Source organism: Molossus molossus, unplaced genomic scaffold (genome assembly GCF_014108415.1).
Source record: "Molossus molossus isolate mMolMol1 unplaced genomic scaffold, mMolMol1.p scaffold_m16_p_1, whole genome shotgun sequence".
Lineage (NCBI taxonomy): Eukaryota > Metazoa > Chordata > Mammalia > Chiroptera > Molossidae > Molossus > Molossus molossus.
The window spans coordinates 173,933,367-173,954,703 of record NW_023425344.1 but is presented as its reverse complement, the minus strand read 5'-3'; the positions used below and the strand labels follow the sequence as shown (position 1 = coordinate 173,954,703).

The window sequence follows — 21,337 nt, the reverse complement described above, 5'->3', positions numbered from 1 at the left end:
TATGATTGCCATCATTAAAAGTTCTTAGCACTTCTTCATCTTTTGTTTCTCCTACCATTGCCCCTTTTTTTCTTAAAGCTGAAAGCCTTGGAAATAATAATAAATAAACCCTGCCCTGCCGGTTTGTCCCAGCGGTTAGAGCGTTGGCCCGGGACCAAAGACTCACCGGGTGGATTCGGTCAAGGGCAGGCACCTCAGCTGCGGTTAGGTAGGCTGGAGGCAGCCAGTCTGTTTATCTCCTTCCCTCCCTCCCCCTCTCCCCATCTCTCTCCATCCCACTCTCTAAACAATAAATGCAAAAATATCCGCTGGTGAGGATTAAAAAGAAAAAACAAAAATCCTGGAAGGTGGCAGAATTAAAGATGTGCTACTGGAGGAGAGGTGCAGAGTGGAGACCTGGCACACTGTTGACACAATTGAGAAAGGTGAGCTACTTCCACAAAGGTCGCTAAAGGGTCCCTGGGACAGGTGCGTGTGGAGCACGCGGGGTGCACGCTGTGTGGCTGGGGCGGAGGCACCCCTCTGGCTGCTTCTGGGGAGCCCTTGCTGGGCCGCCCCCACCTGCTGGAGGAGGGGCCAGGGCGGAGCTAAGACGCGGAGGGAGGTGACGCACCAGAGACCCAGATCGCTGCTCCCGCCGGACCCCCAGCACGGCCCAGACCCGCGGCTGGCTCCTCCGTCCCTGGGTGAGTCCTGCTCGACCTCCTGGGACCCAGCCCAGGCGAGCGGGTTCTTCGGGTTCTTCGGGATGGGAGTCGGGAAGGGCGTCCTGAAATCTCTGAGCTGGGGGCTGGGGCAGACAAAGGATGGATGCGGGGTTAGGAGGTTCGGCTACAAACACGAGGGAAAGAGCACCGAGGGAGGAGATTGTATAGCTCATCACATCGAACTGTTGGGGGGTTGGGGGGGTAAACGAGACAGGAAGACGTCCTGCGTTGAGGTCAGAGGAGGAAAGATGGAGATGGCTGGGGGGCCGGCGCCTGCCTCTGGCCCTTCCCGTCAAAATTGCAGGCTTGGCTCTTCGGGAAACAAGATTTTGTATCCAAGGGTGGGTAGAAAGGGCCTTTTTCTGTGCAGAAAAAGATACCAGGGGTTATGAGTATTTCACTTTCATGGAAGAAAATGCGTGGGAGAATGTAAAAAGAAAGGGGCTGCGTGGCTACTGCCAGAGCATGGGTCCGCAGCTGCGGAGGGAGCTGCCTGAATGTTGCCGTGTTCTGCAGGCATCTGGCTCCACAGAAGCCAACATTTAGGACAGTGCCCCCCACTCCCCCCGACTAGTTTTCACCTTCTCTGTCACCTGTCTTCCTTCCCATCACTCCCTTGCCCAAATTCCAAGCCCAGAGATGTAAGATGATATTGCCAACATAATAATGGCAATGTGGGGGCTGTATGCCTGGCCTGGTTCCAACCCCCCTTGCATGTGGTCCCACACTTCTGCTCACGGCAGTCCTACAGGACAGATGCTTTTCTCCTTCCCATTTTTACAGAGGAGAACGCTGGGGATTTTGCCCAAGATCACCCAGCTAGCATGTGGTGCAGCAAGCTTGCCTCATCCCCCCTTTCAGATGGCAGGGCAGACCTGAGCTCTGCGTGTTTCGATTCCCCCTCAGGATCTCAAATGTACTAGATGTCTAATAAGCTAGTGTTCCCTTCCTCCCCTCTAACCCTCCTGTGATTCTTGACCATTCTGTCTTCCCCGGGACTGGGAAAACTCAAGATACCCCCCTCCCCTCCTCAAAATGAAACGTTTTTTGTTGTTGTTTGTTTTAGTAAAAGAGGAGGAGAGGGTGGGGTTAGGGGTGATGCACAACTTTCAGGGAGCTGCAAAGAGGGTACAAGATGGCCGAGAGCTCCCATTCCAGTCTGATCTTCCCCAGAAAGCAAGTACAGAGGGGACCGGCTACCTCCAATTGTTTGTTTAACACCTTCCCACAGCAGATGTCCTGGCTGGAGTGGGCATTTAAGGCAAAAGCAAACCCCGAGGATTTTTCACTGCAGGCCCCTCTCTGGTGGTCCTCAAATCAGTCCCTCGCTGATTGCATCATCACAGTTGCCAATTGTGGCTGATTGACACAATTTGGTCTGATTTCTGCAGGTTAAAAATGGTCTCCACCATGCTATCTGGCCTGATGTTTTGGCTGACATTTGGGTGGACTCCAACATTTGCTTATAGCCCAAGGACCCCAGACCGGGTCTCAGAAACAGACATGCAGAGGCTGCTCCATGGCGTTATGGAACAGTTGGGCATCGCCAGGCCACGGGTGGAGTACCCAGCTCACCAGGCCATGAATCTCGTGGGTCCACAGAGCATCGAAGGTATTTACTGTGTTCCGCCACTTTGAAGTTGTCATTAGTATTTAAAATAATGGATATATATTGAAAAACTCTACTTCTCTCTGTCTTCCCTTTCTTCTTACCCTACATGGTATATACATACACATCTTATATATAAGTCCGTGAGGGCAGGGACCGTATTTGTCTAATTCACAGCTGTATCTAGCACCTAGCACAGAGTCTGGTACATTAATATGGAATGAGTGCATGAAGGACTAGTGTTATCATGAAAGGAAGATTAGAACCCAGCCCCACGTCTTCACCCATACTGATCTTTGGGAAATTGTGTCCCCGGCTGGCTGCGTCTTTGAGTCACTGATGGCCTGTATTTGTAAAACTTCTCAAAATGTAGGACCTACAGGATCTGATTTGATTCTTAGGGATGATGTCATATAAGTCCAAAAGAGTCGAAAGAGCTACTGACATTAAGAGTTTATGTCAGGCCCTGGCTGGTTTGGCTCAGTGGTTAGCGTGTCAGCCTGTGGACCAGAGAGTCCTGGGTTTGGTTCCCGCTAAGAGCACGTGCTTAGGTTGCAGTTTGTCCCCGCGTCGGCTGGGGTCGTGTGGGTGGCAACCAGTGATGTGTCTCTCTCACGTGATGTTGCTCTCTCTCTTCCTCCCTCTCTCCCTCCTGCACTATCTGAAGATAAATGTAAAAATGCCCTCGGGTGAGGATTAAAAAAAATTAAAACAAAAAAGAATTAATGTCAGAAAACGTTAAAAAATATTTTAAAATATAACAAATGTTAATTAACTTTTTAAAATGTGGCAAGACTATTTCTTCTCGGAATTTTTCTGTCTGGCAATGTGGTTGTAATACTTTAAAAGACAGCATTTTGTTGTTTCAAGACTTATTTATAGAGAGAGTCTGGATGTAGCTCTTAGGAGCAGGTCCCTCATTTCCATGCCTTGCTTTGTATCCTCCCCGAATCAGATGATCTCTTTCTCCAGCTGGAGCCCTAAAGCAGTGGCCCAGGTAATGCGGTCGGGGAACTGCAGGGGGCGCTTCAGGTATTCACCCACAAGAGTGGGTCCTAAGGAAAAATACAGATTCTTTCCCTGAGTTTTGACAAAACATAATCCTGGCAAATGCCACTCCTTATGGATTGATGATGAATACTTTTGCCTGAGTTTTTAATTTCCCCAAAATGCTTTCTACTTGGGGGTCCTGTGACTGCCGTGGATATTGTTGATGTACGATTCTCATTTCTGGCTTCTTACACATTGTTTGAAGCCATTGAGCAAAACTAACTCTGTGGGGTTATTGTCTGTTTAGGCTGACACTTGAGTTGAGGAATGGATTAACACTGATGATTTGAATCAGTGAGCATACCACCCTAGCCTAGGGCTTCAATCAGAACATATCAGACAGCGACTCATGCCACCGCTTTGGGGGAGAATTTTGATCCTCCCAGCACCTGCCACCTGTTGCTTTAAGCACACCTGTCCATTTCAGACCAGCTCTTTGGAGACAGTAAATATCTGCACTTTTAATGCAGTAAGTGCTTGGTTAGTCACCCAGCTGTTGTCATGGAGAAGGCTTTCTGGGTTTCTATTAATACCTGAGGCCTGATCATCTGTGTGGAAAAGAAACAGCGGCTCCCTGGCATCAAAAGCCTGTGCAAATCTCAAGCCTCATTTTCTCCCCTGTGTGGCCAACAATTCAGCAGCCACTGCGTGATGGGCGCTGGGCAGGAGATGGGCAGCTCTGCCTAGAGATTCACCGTCGAGGGCTGGGAGGAGCACAGGTTGTCACAGTATATCATGGCATGTATTTTGGAGATGTACAGACAAGCCGCTGCTGTGGAAACAAAAATAGGAGTAATTTATTCTGCTTGGGAGTGGATGGGGTTGGCTGTAAGGAAATGCTTCTTTGAAGAAGCAACATTTGACCTGGGTTTTGAAGTTTGAATAAGAGTTCATCTGGGAATGGCAAGTGAAAAGGTCTGGATCTTTGAAAGAACATGGATTAGGACAATTCAGAATTAAGAATTCTGTTTCCATTATTGCCTTTGGGTAATGTGAGGTCATAGCCACGTTAGGTCTCTCTTAACGGTGTCTGCAAGGGATGAGTATCGGCTCATGATTTGGCTTTCTGTTATTGTATGACAAATTTCCACAAGCTTAGAAGCATATCACAATAGCCCTTTGTTATCTGGTGGTTTCCATGGGTTAGGAGTTGGGCATGGGTTTGCCGGGCCATCTCTACTTAGAGCCTACATTCTGAAGTCAAGGTATTGACTCAAGGTGCCATCTTGGCTGGAGCCCATGGTCCTTTCTCGAGCTCATTAAGATTGTTGGCAGAGCCCTGGCCAGTTTTGCTCAGTGGTTAGAGTGTCAGGCGGCAGACCAAAGGGCCTTGGTTTTCATTCCTGGTCAAGGGCATGTACCTTGGTCGCGGGTTTGATCCCCACCCTAGCTGGGGTCGTTTGGGAGGCAACCAAATGATGTGTCTCTTTCACATGGATGTCTTTCTCTCTCTCTCCCTCTCCCTCCCTCTCTCTAGCTCTCGCCTTTTCTCTCTCTCACTGTAGCTAAAAAAATAAAAAGTCAATGGAAAAATATCTTTTGGTGAAGATTAAAGAAAAAAGATTGTTGGCAGAGTTCAGTTCCTTGCTGTTGTAGGACTGAGGTCCTTTTTTTCTTGCTGACTGTTGGTTGGGGTCCCTCTCAACTCTAAGAGACCATCCTTAAGTTATAAGCCACATGTTGACTCTCTCACAATGTGGCAGCTTACTTCCTCAAAGCCAGAGGGAGAATGTCCCTTTAGTCTGCTAATTACAATATAATATAATTATAGGAGTGACTACCATCACCTGTCATTTAACAAGGCAGCAATATCCCATTTCACTCACAGGTCCAACCCATAATCAAAGGCAGAGGATTCTGCAGGGTGTGCACATCAGTGAGTGGGCATCTTGGGGGTCATTTTAGAATTCTACCTGTTTGGGTGAAAGCTTAACAGAGAAAATAGTTCGAAGACTGTAGGGAAAAAGGGAACAAAATAAAAAGCCGGGATGTTTCCCAGCCCTGGACCTTAGCATTATTGGGCAGTCTAATACTTATTCCAGTGAGTGTAGCATTGTTTTAGCTCGTCTGTTTATTTGCCTTGTTTCTGCTCAAACTTTTACTCTTGCTAATTCCCAGGCTTCTGACAGTTCTACAGAGTAGCTTTCATATCCCTCCCTACATTTATTTTAGGATTTCATTATGAAGGACCAAGGAACGTTTTTTTCCTAATTTTTATAGAACAGTACCCATAATACATCTATTCTGGTGTGAATTTTAGCACATTTAACGTAGGCTATTCCCAAATGTACCTGGACTTAAACGTCAGCTCCATTGTTTATTAGTGATGCTTAAGCAAATTATTTAACTTCTCTAAGCTTCCATGTAGACTCAGGTAGGACTTAGGGAAGCAAAAATACAGTCTTAGCATCCACGACTGCACTGCTGTGAAGTCATTTCTAAATGAATCATCATCACTTTAGACGACAATTGCTGGACTTGGGGTTCCCTGCAGGCGGGGCTGTTCATTGTCTAATCCATGGAACATAGAAGATGATTTTCTCTACTTTGATTAATTAATTGTATGATCCTTAGATTAATCTCATTATTAGAGATGCGGATAAGCTCTCAAACATAGTATTTTTTAAAAGTATGTTTTTATTGATTTTTAGAGAGAGAGAAAAGAAGAGAGAAACATCAATGTGAGAGAGAAACATCAATCGACCGCCTCCTGCACGCCCTGCACTGGGGATCGAGCCCGAAACCCAGGCACGTGCCCTGACCGGGAACAGCACTGGGACCTCTCAGTCCATGGGAGGACGCTCAGCCCACGGAAGCATTTCTTGACTGCCAGGCATGGTTCTAGATACTGAGGAAATAAACATGGACTTCGAAGATTTGGCAGGGCAGGGGAGACCTAGCCCTTAAATAAGCAAATAAGTAAAATATATAACAAATCAAATGGTTATAAATGCTATAAAAATATGTGCCCCGCCAGTGTGGCTCAGTGGATTCAGCATCATCTCATGGACTGAGGGGTCCTGGTCCGATTCCCAGTCAGGGCATGTGCCCAAGTTGCGGGCTCGATCCCCAGTAGGAGGCGTGCAGGAGGCAGCCGATCAGTGTTTCTCTCTCATCAGTGTTTCTATCTCTCTCTAAAAAATTAACAAAAACGTATTTAAATAGATGCATATAAAGCAGAGGAGGGGAATGGAGGCAGCTTAACATAGGGGCAGGACAAGCCTCACTGGGAAGTGAGCAAAAACGGGAGCGTTGAGAGTGAGCTGGGTGAGAGGGGGAGGAAGACATCCGGGCAAAGCAGGGCAGAAGCTGTGAGACCGGGGCCAGGAGGCTACAGTGCTGGAGCCCAAGCCTCGGGGTGGTGGCCGGGGGGAGACTTGGGTGATGGCGGCAGGGCAGGTAGGAGGTTTGTGTGTGGGGCCGATCGATCGCAGAGGACCGCAGAGTCCTCTGGTGTGATCAGCCTTCCTTTGGAAAGGGTCACTCTGACCGTACAGGAAATATTCCTGTAATGAGGGAGGCCTGGGGTTGGGAGACGGGCAGGAGGCTAGTGTGATGATCCAGGCGACAGATGTCCTGGCCTAATAGGTAGAGACGTCAGGTGAGGCTTGTCAGGTTCTGGGGATATTTTGAAGTTGAGCCCATTTGCTGGTGGGTGGCAGGTGGGAACTGAAAGGAAGAGTGGAGTAAGGGGTGCCAAGATTTTGGCCCGAGGAACCGGAAGGGAACTGTTTTCCACAAGAGGAGAGACTTGACGGTCTTTGGGCGGATGTTCTCAAGTTCGGTTTTGTGCATGTTCATTTCGAGATGCCTTTTAGACTGTTCTCGGGGAGGCCAGCGACGTCCTGACCCCATTCAGGGGCCCTCGGCCCCCGTGCTCCTCGGCCTCTTGGCCAGTGCACACACCGGACCATTCCCTTCCTAAACCCTTTTCCTTTTTGGTTGCATGCCAAGAGGTCAAGATATGCCAAGAAAGCACCCTTTTGGTTTTCCGCTGTTTCCTTTTCCCTTTGACCATTTCCCCTCGGTTTCATTCTCATTTGTTCCCTTGCTGATTGTTGTTCCTGGCCCTTTAATTGCTGGGTCCACTTCTGTTATCCTTCTCAGTTCTCTGTCTCATGATCTCATTCATTCTCCTGACAGTTCTGTGTGTCATTTCTTCTCCTACGACTCCAACATTTATATTTTTAGCTCAAATTTCTCTTGTGTCCCTCTAGGCTCATGTGATTGCTAAGTCACCATGTGCGACACTGATTTCTCTACCACTATCGTCCTCAGCCTGTTTCCATCCACCTGTTCTGTATAGGTGACCAGTGTGCCGCCATGGACCTGTGTGCAAGCTAGAAAACTGCTAGAATTTCTGCATCACACGTCACAGCCAAATTCCAAGAAGTTTCTTTTCATTTCTAAATACACCTGTTCTTTGTCTGTCCCTAAAACACACCTGTTATTTTGCCTGTTTCCTCTTCTTTCTAGGCCTCCTTCATACACTGGTTCAAGATAGCAGGTGTCTGGCAGGGATTTCTGAAATTTGCGAACGGATCTTTCTGCTTATACTCTTGGTTTCTCTCAAGTTACTCCCCACAGGGGAGCCAGAGCTAAACTTTAAACACTGAAATCAGATCACTATCCCTCCGGTGGTTAAGATCGAACCAGTGGCCTTGCAGCGCCCCCGGATGAAAACAGTGCTTCCTGCCATGACCTGGAACAGCCACATCTCCTGTCCGCCTTCCCGCTTCCCGCACTTCCCTTCGGTCCCGCGGCCACACGGCCACGCCCCACCCCTGGGCTGTCCCACCACTGGCTCTCCAGCTCCGCATGCTGCACCCTCCCTTCAGTCTCAGCCAGTCTCCTACTTAGACGGCCCTGACTGACAGTGTTCTCTGAGCAGCCCCCATTCTCTGGCACAGTGTCCTTTTGTTGTTTTTTTTGTTTTTGTTTTTTATCCTCACCCGAGGACATTTTTCCATTTTTTGCACAGATAGAGTGGGAGGGAGAGAGAGAGAGAAACATCGACGTGAAGGGACACATCGAGTGGCCGCCACCCGCACAATCAGGGCTGGGGACAAACTGCAACCGAAGTACGTGCCCTTAGCGGGAACCGAACCTAGGTCTCTCCGGACCGCAGGCCGATGCTCTAACCGCTGAGCCAAACTGGCCAGGGCTCCTTTTGTTGTTTTTAAGCTCCATAGCATTTTTGGGGGGTGGGGGCTGGGGGTAGAATTTATAATTAATGTCTGTTTCCTTGCTTACTGTCTGTCTCCCCACTGGAAGGTAAGCTCCAGGAGACCATGTCTATTTATTTGCTGCTTTATTCCCAGACACGTAGTAGGCCCTGTGGGGGAGGAAGAAACTTCTGTGTCCTCTAGGATCTTTCTATTGATCTGATAGTTACATCAACACGAGAGAGGGGGCGATGAAACCTTCTGAGTACTATCTGCCTTCACTTCCCTCAGACAGTCTCTCATTTATTTACCACCGAGCATATCTGTGGGCTTGATAGTGCTGTCTTCCCGCTGAGGGAACCAAGACACGAGGACGTTCCATGATGTGCCCGGAGCCCCACAGCTATGACTGTGGGGGTTCAGTGCAGGCTGCAGACCTCCAGGCCCGTGCTTCTCACAGTCCCGTGAGCGCGAGCGTTAGTGACCCTGACGCACACCCTGGGGGATACTCCAGAACTTCTGGGATGAGTCCTGAGAGAAGTAAGGTTCAGGGAGGATCAGATGGACCATAGAAGGGCCCCCAAGGCGTTCGAAGACGCTGACCTCTTATCCAATCATTACACACTCATCTATTCAAAAAGATTGAATGACGAAGACAAAAAGGAAGCAAAGATAAAAAGATAAGATTGAAAATCCCTGTCCTCAAGTTGCTCATTATATTTAGGTGTAGACACACAAGTAAACAGACAATCATGACATAGTGGGATGAGAGTCATAGGGATAAGCAAGTGGTGGTGAGGGTCCTAACCTAGTGCTGCTATTTAAATAAATAAACACGAGGCAGACTAACAAGAGAAAATAACCACATTTAATTACACATGTATGCATGGGAATCCCACGTACGTGAGCAGTTCAAAGACGGGAAGGGAACATGAGGTGTGCATGACATTCGGAGCTCAGGGTGCGGTGAGGTACCTCGGGGCCTCAGAGGGTCATGGCAGGACGATAAGAAGGGCAGAAGTCCAGTGATTAGTAGTTTGCACCGCCATATAGAAGGTTATCTCTGGTAATCTCTTATTATGGGCAAGATCCCTCATTCAAATTCTTCTAGGTAATTAAAGGGGGCGGGGGGCAGAAGATTTTCTTTTTTTTTTTTATCCTCACCCGAGGACATTTTTTCATTTTTTGTTCAGATAGAGCAGGAGAGAGAGAGAGAAAGAGAGAGAAACATCGATGTGAAAGGGACACATCGAATGGCTGCCACCTGCACGACCCAACCAGGGCCTGGGACAAACTGCAACCAAGGTACGTGCCCTTAGCGGGAACCGAACCCTGGTCTATCTGGACCACAGGCCGACGCTCTAACCGCTGAGCCAAACCGGCCAGGGCCAGAAAATTTTCTTGAGCTCACACCGTCTGTTGCCATTAGTTCAAAATAATCTGCATACCCCAGAGGCACATCTTGGGGTGACTTATTTGGAACCCCTACAATACTCAGTAACCATTTGAAGACCGAATATATGATATCAGGGGGAAAAAAACTATATCTGGAGGCAATATGTATGTAATTACTATTTGACAAATGGACCTGTTGGGACAGTTCAAGGAAGTATTCCATTTCTGTTCTGTGTTGTTTTTGTTTTCTAAAGAACCTGTTTTTTATTTTGGCCCCATGCACAGAACTAATTTTTCACTTAAATATATTGACCAATAATCCTTTCCTAAAATTTCCTTTAAAAACAGCTCCCAGATCAGTAAATTTGTTTTCAGCAGAGAAACACACCTATTAATAGAAAGGTGGTAGACGGCAGCACCCATAAATCACACAGTGTCATCAATGCCATGTTACTCGTGTAAAATGAATGGGAGTTTGTTCCAAGTAGTCCAGCTTTCATTCATTGTATTGACGCTATTGCTGAAGTGTATGGTGCATGCTAAGTATTAAGTACTCTGGGTGCTGGTAAGTTCATCTGATCATGTCACATTATCGGTAACACCCCTTGTTTTATTTGTTAGGTTTTGTTTTCCCAATTTTTATTACAGATGTTCTGTTCTGTATTTTTAAAAACCTATCTAGAATATTTTTCTGAGAGCTAGTGATATATGCTTGTTTACTCTGACTATGACCTGTCACCACGGTGCAAGGTGTGTGCCCTTCCAACACCTTTCTGATGAGAAACAGGAAGGACTTTGTGCAGTTCTGGGACTACACCAGCAGGGGGCCAACTAGACCCAAAGTGTATCAGGATTCCTGCAGCCTGGTGGCCAGCCTCCTGGTTTTATTTGCTCCAAGTGTTCACTAGGGAGGAAGTCCAGAGAGGACTAGGGGTTGTTTTTTACTTCTCCATGGCTTGGTAAGAAACATATATATTTTTTTATTTTCTTTATTGATTTTTAGAGCGAGAGGAAGGGAGAGGGAGAGATAGAAGCATCGATGAGAGAGAACATCAGTTGGCTGCCTCCTGAACGCCCCCAACTAGGGATCAGGCCCACAACCTGGGCATGTGCCCTGATCAGGAATAGAACTGGCGACCTCTTGGTGCATGGGTCAGTGCTCCACCACCGAGCCACACAGGCCGGGCAAGAAACATCTTTTAAATGTATAAATTCTTAGACCAAAGCAAAACAAAACACAAAGTAAAGACACACAGGGAGCAACTTGCTATTTGATGGAGAAGAAGCGTGAGCTTTGACAACAAGGAGAACTGGGGTGGAGCTTGCTGTACTGTTGAGTAGCTGTGGGTGATCTTGGCAACGTTTCTGAGCCTTAGCTTTCTCGTCCTTAAAGCACTCTCTCGCATGCAATAAGTGGGTGCTGTTAGTAACTGAGTTGCAGGCCGGCCTCCTCTGGGGATTCGACAGTACATTTTCAACCTTTAATGACTTTCCCCGATACTAGTTTGGATTACTCCTCCGGGTAGCGGTGCCGTTCAGATATGCTTCCGTGCCCCTTGTACTCCAGCAGCGCGCGTCTTCCCCACACCCTCAGCTGCTCATCGGTCCTCGTGACATAGCTAAATGGTTGTGACATTATCCCCAGAAACAAGGAAAGCCGCCGCTGTCCTAGGGACTGATTCAGAGAACACCTGCCATGGGAGAGAGACTCCTGGAGTCAGAACTGGCTCTGCCGCTGATACACTGTTGGCCTTCGATGAATCCAACCTGAAACGTGCTTTTTCCCAGCGTTAACAGCCTCGGGTAAAAGAGGGTCATCTTAGTGCCACTGGTTCGTTTAGTTCACCGTTCTAGGCCACCAGACAGCTAGCATCAGGGTAGCACCAGACATTGAACCACTGAGACAGAAGCTTACACATATTGACATTTGATGATTGCAAATAATTTTAAATCTATATAGTCAGCTCTATGTATCCATGGGTTCAGCATCCACAGATGCAACCAACCATGGATTAAACATAGTTTTTCAAAAATGTTAAATTGTTGCTAACTACTGTGTAGTTAGGCCTGCGATGGTTGTGTCTTTACTGAACAGGTACAGACTGTTTTCCTTGTCATTATTCCCGAAGCAATGCAGTATAACAACCATTCCCACAGCACTTACGTTGTATTAGGTGCTATAAGTGATCTAGAGGCGATTTAACGTGTGCAGGAGGATGTGCATAGGTTACATGCAAACACTGCATTTTCTTTAAGGGACTTGAGCATCCGCTGAGTTTGGTGTCCGTGACAGGCCTGGAGCCAATGCCCCGTGGAGACCCAGGGACGACGGTGTGGCCAAACATAAAAATAACACAATTCTTTTTTATAACACTGACTTTTGGGACTCAGTTATTTCATTTCAAAACAAGAAGAACCAAGGTTGTGATTATTTTCTGAATAAATACAAGTGGAGAAAGAGTCCTTTGTAAGATAAAGCCTGCTTGAAGGGGCACATCCTAAGAAGTCGACTTCACTCACCTTTGGCCTTGGTAAGGGAGCTGTAGTGCCTCCAGTTCGCCACACGGGGGCAACAGTTGCTTCTCTTTAGATTTAGATTTGCAGGGTGAGAGACTTCATCTGGCTTCTGGCTGGTCTCTGCCGTTGCAGGAAGGAGTGGGGCTGCCTGTTGCCCCAGGTATCCTGACTGAAATCTGTCTCTGGGTTATCCCCACCCTGAGGAACCAGTGAGAGCAGAGGGTGGGACGGCTGTCTTTGAGTGGGCCAAGGCCGCCAGTTTGGCCCATGCCCTGTGGGGTTCTATTGAGCCCACCCTGGACTGAAATCCTTAAAACACAGTTGCTGGATGATTTCCAGTTTCCTTTCTTGGGAAGTTGCACAGATAGAGATAAGAAATTGAAAAGGGATAGGGGGCGGTCTGGGGTGTTTGGAGGGAGGGGGCAGGATAGGGAGATGAAATGATGACGTACTTTTGTGCTGTGTTCAAGGTGCCCTGGGCATCCAGGTGAGGTGTCTGTAAGGCACGAAGATGCACAGAACACAGGAGATGTTGGGGGGAAGGGAGAGCTTTGGGATTATCCTGTGCTGGTGGTGGCTGATGCTGTAGGAGTGGATGAGGGGCCCTGGTGAGATGAGGCAGGTGTAGGGCACGTACGAAAAAGGCCTGGAAGGCTCAGTGCGTGGGCCAGGTAGACGGATCTGGAGAGGAAACGGAGCAGGACTGGGCGGAAATGGGAACGAGAAAGGTGAGTGTAACGAAAACCAGGGAGGACTGTTCGGGGGGGCGGGGGGCAGTGGTCACCACTGTCAAAACCGGCAGAGGGCAGGTGAGGTAAGAACCACTGGGTGTGTGAAGTGCTCACTGGGTGTAGCAGCACGGAACGTACTGGGGCCTGGTTGGCACTGAGGTCCCCGTGGGGCAGCGGGGCCTGAAACCACACGGCAGGAGACAGGTGACGAGATGTGGAGTCTGGTACCGCGTCTTCCAGGGGTGGGGGAGAGGACAGTAATAGCCGTGGGACGGAGGGATGGGGGAGGAGGGGACGTAGAGATGGAGAAGGTTTGTCTAGTGTTGGTTTCACAGAGTTAACTGGTCTAAGTGCTAACTGGCACGAGGCAGTGGAGAGGGAGTGGTCCGGTTCCCAGGAGGTGGGGGGGATGAGGACCAGCACGGGTGGGGGCCTGGCCTTTCCTCCCCTGAGAACAGAGGGAGAGGCAGAGGGGTGCCCGGATGCAGTCAGGTGCAGAGGTTTGGGCCTTGGTGCTAGCAGACACTCTTCTCTCAAGTTGCCTACTCAGAATTAAAATAAGAATGAAAAGCAGTCAGCCTCCCAAATCTTTATTCTTTTGTATACATCCCATACACCTCAGCTATATGTTTTCTGGTATTTTAAAATTTCAGACAAGGCTGATTTTAACCTTTTATGAGTGGAATGTAACCAGTAGTTATTTAATAATTATATTTTAACCTGCTTAATATCTTGTAAAATGTAATCCAAGATCAAAAGATCTAGAGGGTCATCTTTGTGTGTGTGTGTGTGTGTTTTATTACATTTTTTATTGATTTTTAGCAAGAGAAGAAGGGAGAGGGTGAGGGAGAGAGAGAGAAACATCGATGTGAGAGAGACACATCGACTGGCTGCTACCCACACGACCCCAACCGGAGCCTGGGACAAACTGCAACCGAGGTATGTGCCCTTCGCTGGGACCGAACCCAGGTCTCTCTGGACTGTGGGCTGACCCTCGAATTGCTGAGCCAAACCGGCCAGGGCTGAACTGGCAAACTTTTGATTCGTGGGATGATTGCTCAACCAACTGAGCCACACTGACTGGGCCTAGCAATAAATGTTTGCATGAGGCATAAACCAAGAACATAAGTGGAAAATAACCTTAACAACCTTAGTGTGCATTTTAAGTGACTTGTAACAATTCCGTAGAAAACATTAGTGCAGTCTTGGGCACTAATAGGAAGTAACGTGAACCCGCACGAAGTAACAAGTAGTATTTGCATGTGGGCTCAGAGCCCCGAGTTCTCTTCTGTCCAGCACAGCGGGCTGCCTCTTAGGCTCGTTGAGGAAAGACGTGGACAGGGTTGGTCTTAGGCCACACTGTGAACCAGGTGTATCTTTCAGGGGATCCTTACCGCTGCGCTCATCCTTGCGCCTTCTGTGAACCTTAGAGTCTTGGGGAATCGCGTTGACCATCAGCAGCATTGCTGCTTGCCTGGCTCCCGGGCGCTGAGGGCCCCTGGGGCGCGCGGTGCCTGCTGTGCGTTCTGTCAGCAGTACCTGGGCGGGGCCAGGCACGCAATAGACACTCGCTCAATACTTGTCGTGATAACATTGACCTGAGACACCGGCACAGAGACCCGTGTTGTTTCAGTTAACATCATCCAGCCAGTCATATTACCTGTAAGTACCTTTGGAGCATTTTATTTTATTTCATATTTTAATTTTTTTTTTATCCTCACCCGAGGACTTTTTTTTTTTTTTTCATTTTTTGTTCAGATAGAGCGGGAGGGAGAGAGAGGGAGAGAGAGAGGGAAAGAAACATTGACATGAAAGGGACACATCAAGCAGCTGCCACCCGCTCGACCCCAACCAGAGCCTGAGACAAACTGCAACCGAGGTACGTGCCCTTAGCAGGAACCGAACTCGGGTCTCTCTGGACTGCGGGCCGACGCTCTAACTGCTGAGCCAAACTGGCCAGAATATTTTAATGTGTTTTATTATTTTGGCTTATTTTATTATTATTTTGTCCAATTTTTATTAATTTATTTTTGTTACAGATGTTTCTCCTCCCACCCCCCAGACACTCTCCTCCCACCCCCCAGACACTCTCCTCCCCACCCCACCCCCCACCCCCCAGCATTGTTGCCTATGTCCATTGGTTACGCATACATGCATTTAAGTTCTTTGGTTCATCTCATCAATCCCCCCTGCCCCCTTCCTCTGAGGTTTGTCAGTTTGAACCGTACTCCTTTCTATGTCTCTGGGTCTCTTTTGTTCATCAGTTTGTTTAGTTCATTATATTCCAGAAATAAGTGAGATCATGTGGTATTTATTTGTCTTTTTCTGACTGGCTTATTTCGCTTAGTGTAATACTCTCCAGGTCCCTCCATTTACTCTCAAAGGATAAGAGATCTTTCTTCCTTACAGCTGCATAGTGTTCCATTGTGTATATGTACCACTGCTTTTTTATCCACTCATCTATTGATGGACACTTGGGCTTTTTCTAGATCTTAGCGATTATAAATAGTGCTGCTACAAACAGGGGGGTACATACATTCTTTCTGATTGGTGTTTCAGGCTTCTTAGGGTATATTCCTAGAAGTGGGATCACTGGGTTAAATGGCAGTTTAATTTTTAATTTTTTGAGGAAACTCCATACTGTGTTCCATAGTGGCTGTACCAGTTTGAATTCCCACCAGCAGTGTACTAGAGGCCCCTTTTCTCCACACCCTTGCCAGCACTTGTTGTTTGATGTTTTGTTGATGGCGGCCATTCTGACAGGTGTGAGGTGGTACCTCATTGCTGTTTTCATTTGCATCTCTCTGATGATTAGTGACACTGAGCATTTTTTCATATGTCTCTTGGCCATTTGTATATCCTGTTTGAGAGGTGTCTATTTAGGTCCTCTGCCCATGTTTTTTTTTCTTCTTTTTTTTAATCTTAACCCGAGGACACTTTTCGATATTTTGTTCAGATAGAGTGGAAGGGAGAGAGAGAGAGAGAAACATCGACGTGAAAGGGACACATCGAGTGGCTGCCACCCACATGACCCAATCAGGGCCAGGGACAAACTGCAACCGAGGTACATGCCATTAGCGGGAACAGAACCCGGGTCTCTCTGGACCGCAGGCTGATGCTCCAACCGCTGAGCCAAACTGGCCAGGGCACTTCTGCCCATTTTTTAATTGGGTTCTTTGTCTTCCTTTTGTTGAGTTGTATGAGGATTCTATATATATTGGAAATTAACCCCTTATCTGATATATCATTGGCAGTGATGCTCTCCCATACAGTGGGTTCCATTTTCATTTTAATGGTTGTTTCTTTTGCTGTGCAGAAGCATTTTAGTTTGACGTAGTCCCATGTGTTCATTTTTTTCTTTATTTCTGTTGCCTTAGGTGATGTATTAGTGAAAATTCTGCTGCTTATGATGTCTGAAATTTTGTTGCCTACATTTTCTTCTAAGATTTTTGTGGATTTACGAGTCACATTTAAGTCTTTTATCCATTTTGAATTTCTTCTTGTGTATGGTGTAAGTTGATGGTCTAGTTTCATTTTTTTTTTTTGCATGTAGCTGTCCAATTTTCTCAACACCATTTATTTAAAAGGCTGTATTTACTTTATTGTATGCTCTTGCCACATTTGTCAAATATTAATTGAATATAATGTCTTGGGTCGATTTTCGGGTTCTCTGTTCTGTTTCACTGGCCTATATGCCTGTTCTTTGTGCCAATACCAGGCTGTTTTGATTACGGTAGCTTTGTAGTATAACCTGAAATCTGGTATTATGATCCCACCTACTTTGTCCTTCTTTTTCAAGATTGCTGTGGCTATTAGGGGTCTTTTTTGGTTCCATGTGAACTTTTGAAGTATTTGCTCTAGTTCTGTGAAATATGTCATTGGTATTTTGATGGGGATTGCATTGAATCTATAGATTGCTTTGGGTAATATGGACATTTTAATGATGTTAATTCTTCCAATCTATGAACAAGGTATGTGCTTCCACTTTTTTATATCTTCCTCTATTTCTTTAATGTCCTGTAGTTTTCTGCAAATAGGTCTTTTACTTCTTTGGTTAAGTTTATTCCTATGTATCTTAATTTTTTTGCCACAGTAGTAAATGGGACTTTTTTTTTTAGTTTCACTTTCTGTGAGTTCATTATTGGTGTATAAGAATGCCATAGATTTCTTGATGTTAATTTTGTATCCTGCTACCTTGCCAAATTTGTTTATTAAGTCTAGTAGATTTTTTATGGAGTCTTTAAAGTTTTTTATGTACAATATCATGTCATCTGCAAATAATGACAGTTTCACTTCCTGCTTTCCAATTTGGATCCCGTTTATTTTTTCTTCTTGTCTGATTGCCGTGGCTAAGACTTCCAGTACTATGTTAAATAAGAGTGGCGAAAGTGGGAATCCCTGTCTTGTTCCTGTTCTTAAGGGAAATGCTTGTAGTTTTTGCCCATTGAGTATGATGTGGCTATAGGTTTTTCATCTATGGCCTTTATTATATCAAGATATGATCCCTCTATTCCCACATTGCTGAGCATTTTTATCAGAAATGGGTGCTGAATTTTGTCGAATGCTTTTTCAGCATCTATTGATATGATCATATGGTTTTTATCTTTCATTTTGTTTATTTATGTGGTGTATCACATTTATTGATTTGCGAATATTGTACCAGCCTTGCATCCCTGGGATGAATCCCACTTGGTCATGGTGAATACTTTTTTTTTTTATCCTCACCTGAGGACATTTTTCCATTTTTTTGTTCAGTTAGAGTGGAAGGGAAAGAGAGGAAGAGAGAGAGAGAGAGAGAGAGAGAGAGAGAGAGAGAGGTGTGAAAGGGACACATCGAGTGGCTGCCACCTGCACAACCCAACCCAACGAAGGCCGGGGACAAACTGCAACTGAGGTACACACCCTTAGCAGGAACTAAACCCGCATCTCTCTGGAGCACAGGCTGACACTCTAACTGCTGAGCCAAACTGGCCAGGGAGAATAATTTTTTTGATGTATTGCTGGATCGGATTTGCTAGTATTTTGTTAAGGATTTTGGCATGTACGTTCATCAGGAATATTGGCCTGTAGTTTTCTTTCTTTGTAGTGTCTTTTTCTGGTTTTGGAATTAGAATTATGCTGGCCTCATAAAACAAGTTTGGAAGTCTTCCTTCTTCTTGAATTTTTTGGAATAGTATGAGGAGAATGGGTGTTTGGTTAAACTCCCCCATGAAGCCATCCGGGCCTGGGCTTTTGTTTGCTAGGAGAGTCTTGATTACATCTTCAATTTCCTTAGTGGCCTGTTCTAGTTTTCTATCTCTTCCTGGTTCAGTTTTGGGACACTATGTATTTCTAGAAATTTGTCCTTTTCACTTAGATTGTCCAATTTGTTGCTGTATAATTGTTCATAGTATTTATTAATGATCATTTGTATTTCTGTGATGTCAGTTGTTACTTCTCCTCTTTCATTTCTGATTTTGTGTATTTGGGTTCTCTTTGTTTCTTGGTGAGTCTAGATAAGGGTCCATCAATCTTGTTTATCTTTTCAAAGAACCAGCTCTTTGTTTCATTGATCTTTTTAATTGCTTTTTCTTCTCGATGTCATTTATTTCTGCTCTGATCTGTACTATTTCTTTCCTTCTACTTGCTCTGGAGTTTTCTTTTTGTTTGCTTTCTGCTTCTTTAAGTTGTGAGGTTATATAGTCTATTAGAAATTTTTCTTGTTTTTTGAGGTAGGTCTGTAGCTCTCTGAACTTACCTCTCAGAACTGCTTTTGCTGCATCCCATAGATTTTGTGTTGTTGTGTGTTCATTTTCATTGGTTCCCAGGAAGTTTTTAATTTCTTTCTTGATCTCCTTGGTAACCCATTCATTGTTTAATAACATGCCCTTTAGCCTCCATGTGTTCAAATGTCTTTGTATGTTTTTGTTGTAATTGATTTCTAGTTTCATGCTATTGTGATCTGAGAAGATGCTTGATATGATTTCAATCTTCTTGAACTTGTAGAGACTTAGTTTATGTCCTAACATGTGGTCTATTTTGGAGAATGTCCCATGTACTCTTGAGAAGAATGTGAATTCTGAAGTTTTTGAATGTAATTCTCTGTAGATATCTGTTAAATCCATTTGATCTAGTGCATCATTTAGAGTCTCTGTTTCCTTGTTAATTTTTTGTGTAGTCTATCTGTCTAGTGATGTCAGCAGGGTGTTGAAGTCCCCTACTATGATTGCATTGCTGTCGATTTCTCTTTTGAAGTCCTCCAGAAGATTTTTAATATATTTTGATTCTCCTATATTCAGTGCATATATGTTTACCAAGGTTATAGCTTTCTTTCAATATTATGTAGTGGTCTTCTTTGTCTCTAGTTATGGCCTTCATTTTGAAATCTATTTGATAAGATATGAATATTGCTACCCCAGTTTTTTTCCTTTCTGCTTGATTGAAAGATTTTTTTTCCATTATTTACCTTTCAACCTATGTGAGTCTTTTGTTGTGAGGTGGGTCTCTTGTAAACAACATACATATGAGTTATGTTTCTTATCCAATCAGCTACTCTGTGTCTTTTGATTGGAGCATTCAATCCATTTACATTTAAGGTGATTATTGATATGTAATTATTTATTGCCATTTTTGTTTACTGTGGTTATATTTTTCTTCCGCTAATTACAGCAGTCCTTTTAAGATTTCTTACAGTGCTGGTTTGGTGCTAATATATTCCCTTAGCCTTTTTTTTTTTTTTTTTGTCTAGGAAGTTCTTTATTTGACCTTCTATTTTGAAGGATAGCCTTGCTGGATAGAGTAGTCTTAGATTCAGATCCTTGTTTTTCATAACCTTGATTACTTCATGCCATTCCCTTCTGCCCTGTAGTGTTTCTGTTGAGAAGTCAGCTGATAGCCTTATGGGCGTTCCTTTGTAGGTAACCTGTTGCTTATCTCTTGCTGCCTTTAGGATTCTCTCTTTGTTTTTAATTTGTGGCATTTTAATTCTTATGTGTCTTGGTGTGGGTCTGTTTGGGTCCTTACTTGGGGCTCTCTGTGCTTCTTGAACTTGAATGCCTTCTTTCTTCACCAAATTAGGGACGTTTTCTGTCACTATTTCTTCAAATATATCCTCTAACCCTTGCTCATTTTCTTCTTCTTCGGGGACTCCTATGATGTGAATGTTATTACGTTTCCAGTTGTCCCACAGTTCTCTTAAGCTGTCTTCCTGCTTTTTAATTGTTTTTTACTTTTGGTTTTCTGAATGGTTGATTTTTTTTCTACCCTGTTTTCTAATTCACTGATCCGCTCCTCAGCTTCCTCTACTCTGCTGTTTAGTCTTTCCAGTGTGTTCTTTATTTCTGCTATGTCATTCTTCATTTCTTCTTGGTGGTTTTTCAATTGGTTGATTTTCAATGTTTCCATGTCTTTACTCATGGTTTTGATGTCCTTACTCATGCCGTTGAGTTTCCTCAAGATCATGGTTCTGATTTCTACCTTTGATAACTTGCTTAACGGCATTTCATTTATCTCATCTTTGGTAGAGGTCTTTTGTTCTTTCATTTGGGATTTGTTTCTTTGTTTCACCATTATGGCTATCTCAGTGGGTTTTGGAGCCTGCCAAATTTTTCCTGTGGGTGTTGGTGTTGTGCTGTTTGTGGCTCCCTCTACTGGGTTTGAATGAGTGTCAGAGGACCCATGTTAAACACCACTGTTAGGTCTTACTTTCCTAAGTAGATTTACAAGCCCAGGAAATGTACAGTTATCCTCTAGCTTTTTGCCTGGAGGCTATTAGTCTTAGTTATTTGATGAATCTTGGGTTGTAGCCCTCAGCTGAATGAAAAACTCTCTCAGGTGTTCAGGGTAAGAGGATTTTCAAAGGGTGGGGCAGAGGCTAGTTGTTAATTAGCCTCAATTTGCATTTCTCTGGCCCAGCTGTGTGGGCTTAAATCTCCCATGGAGGAGCTGCTGCTTCTTCCCAGGGCTCCGGGAAGGGGCTCCCTGAGCAAGATGGCCTCTGTCCTGTGAGGGCGCATCTCAGCACAAACTCTCAGTGCCCTCCAAATCCTGAGTCTCCCCACACAGTTCCAGTCCAGTCTTCCCTCCCTCTCTCAGAGGTGAGTGGCTTTAGCTAATTCAGTGCTCTGTCCTGGCCCTCTGCACTGTGGAGCTGACTTGGGATTTTAACCCCAAGGTAGCTGCTCA

General features: G+C 45.4%; 1 protein-coding gene across 2 annotated transcripts in view; it reads left to right on the top strand.

The window, feature by feature from the left end:
• Window positions 1-331: 331 nt before the first annotated feature.
• LOC118638460 (neuroendocrine protein 7B2) overlaps window positions 332-21,337 on the top strand; it is a 68,355-nt gene continuing 47,349 nt past the window's right edge. Inside the window, exons 1-2 of one of the 2 annotated variants that reach the window (XM_036274362.1) lie at window positions 332-425; window positions 2,099-2,319. In XM_036274362.1, the coding sequence (XP_036130255.1) occupies window positions 2,106-2,319 (214 nt within the window). In that variant the 5' untranslated portion in view covers window positions 332-425; window positions 2,099-2,105. Of the gene's footprint in view, window positions 426-608; window positions 687-2,098; window positions 2,320-21,337 lie in introns of those variants that run through there. The other variant, XM_036274351.1, reaches the window with a different exon arrangement.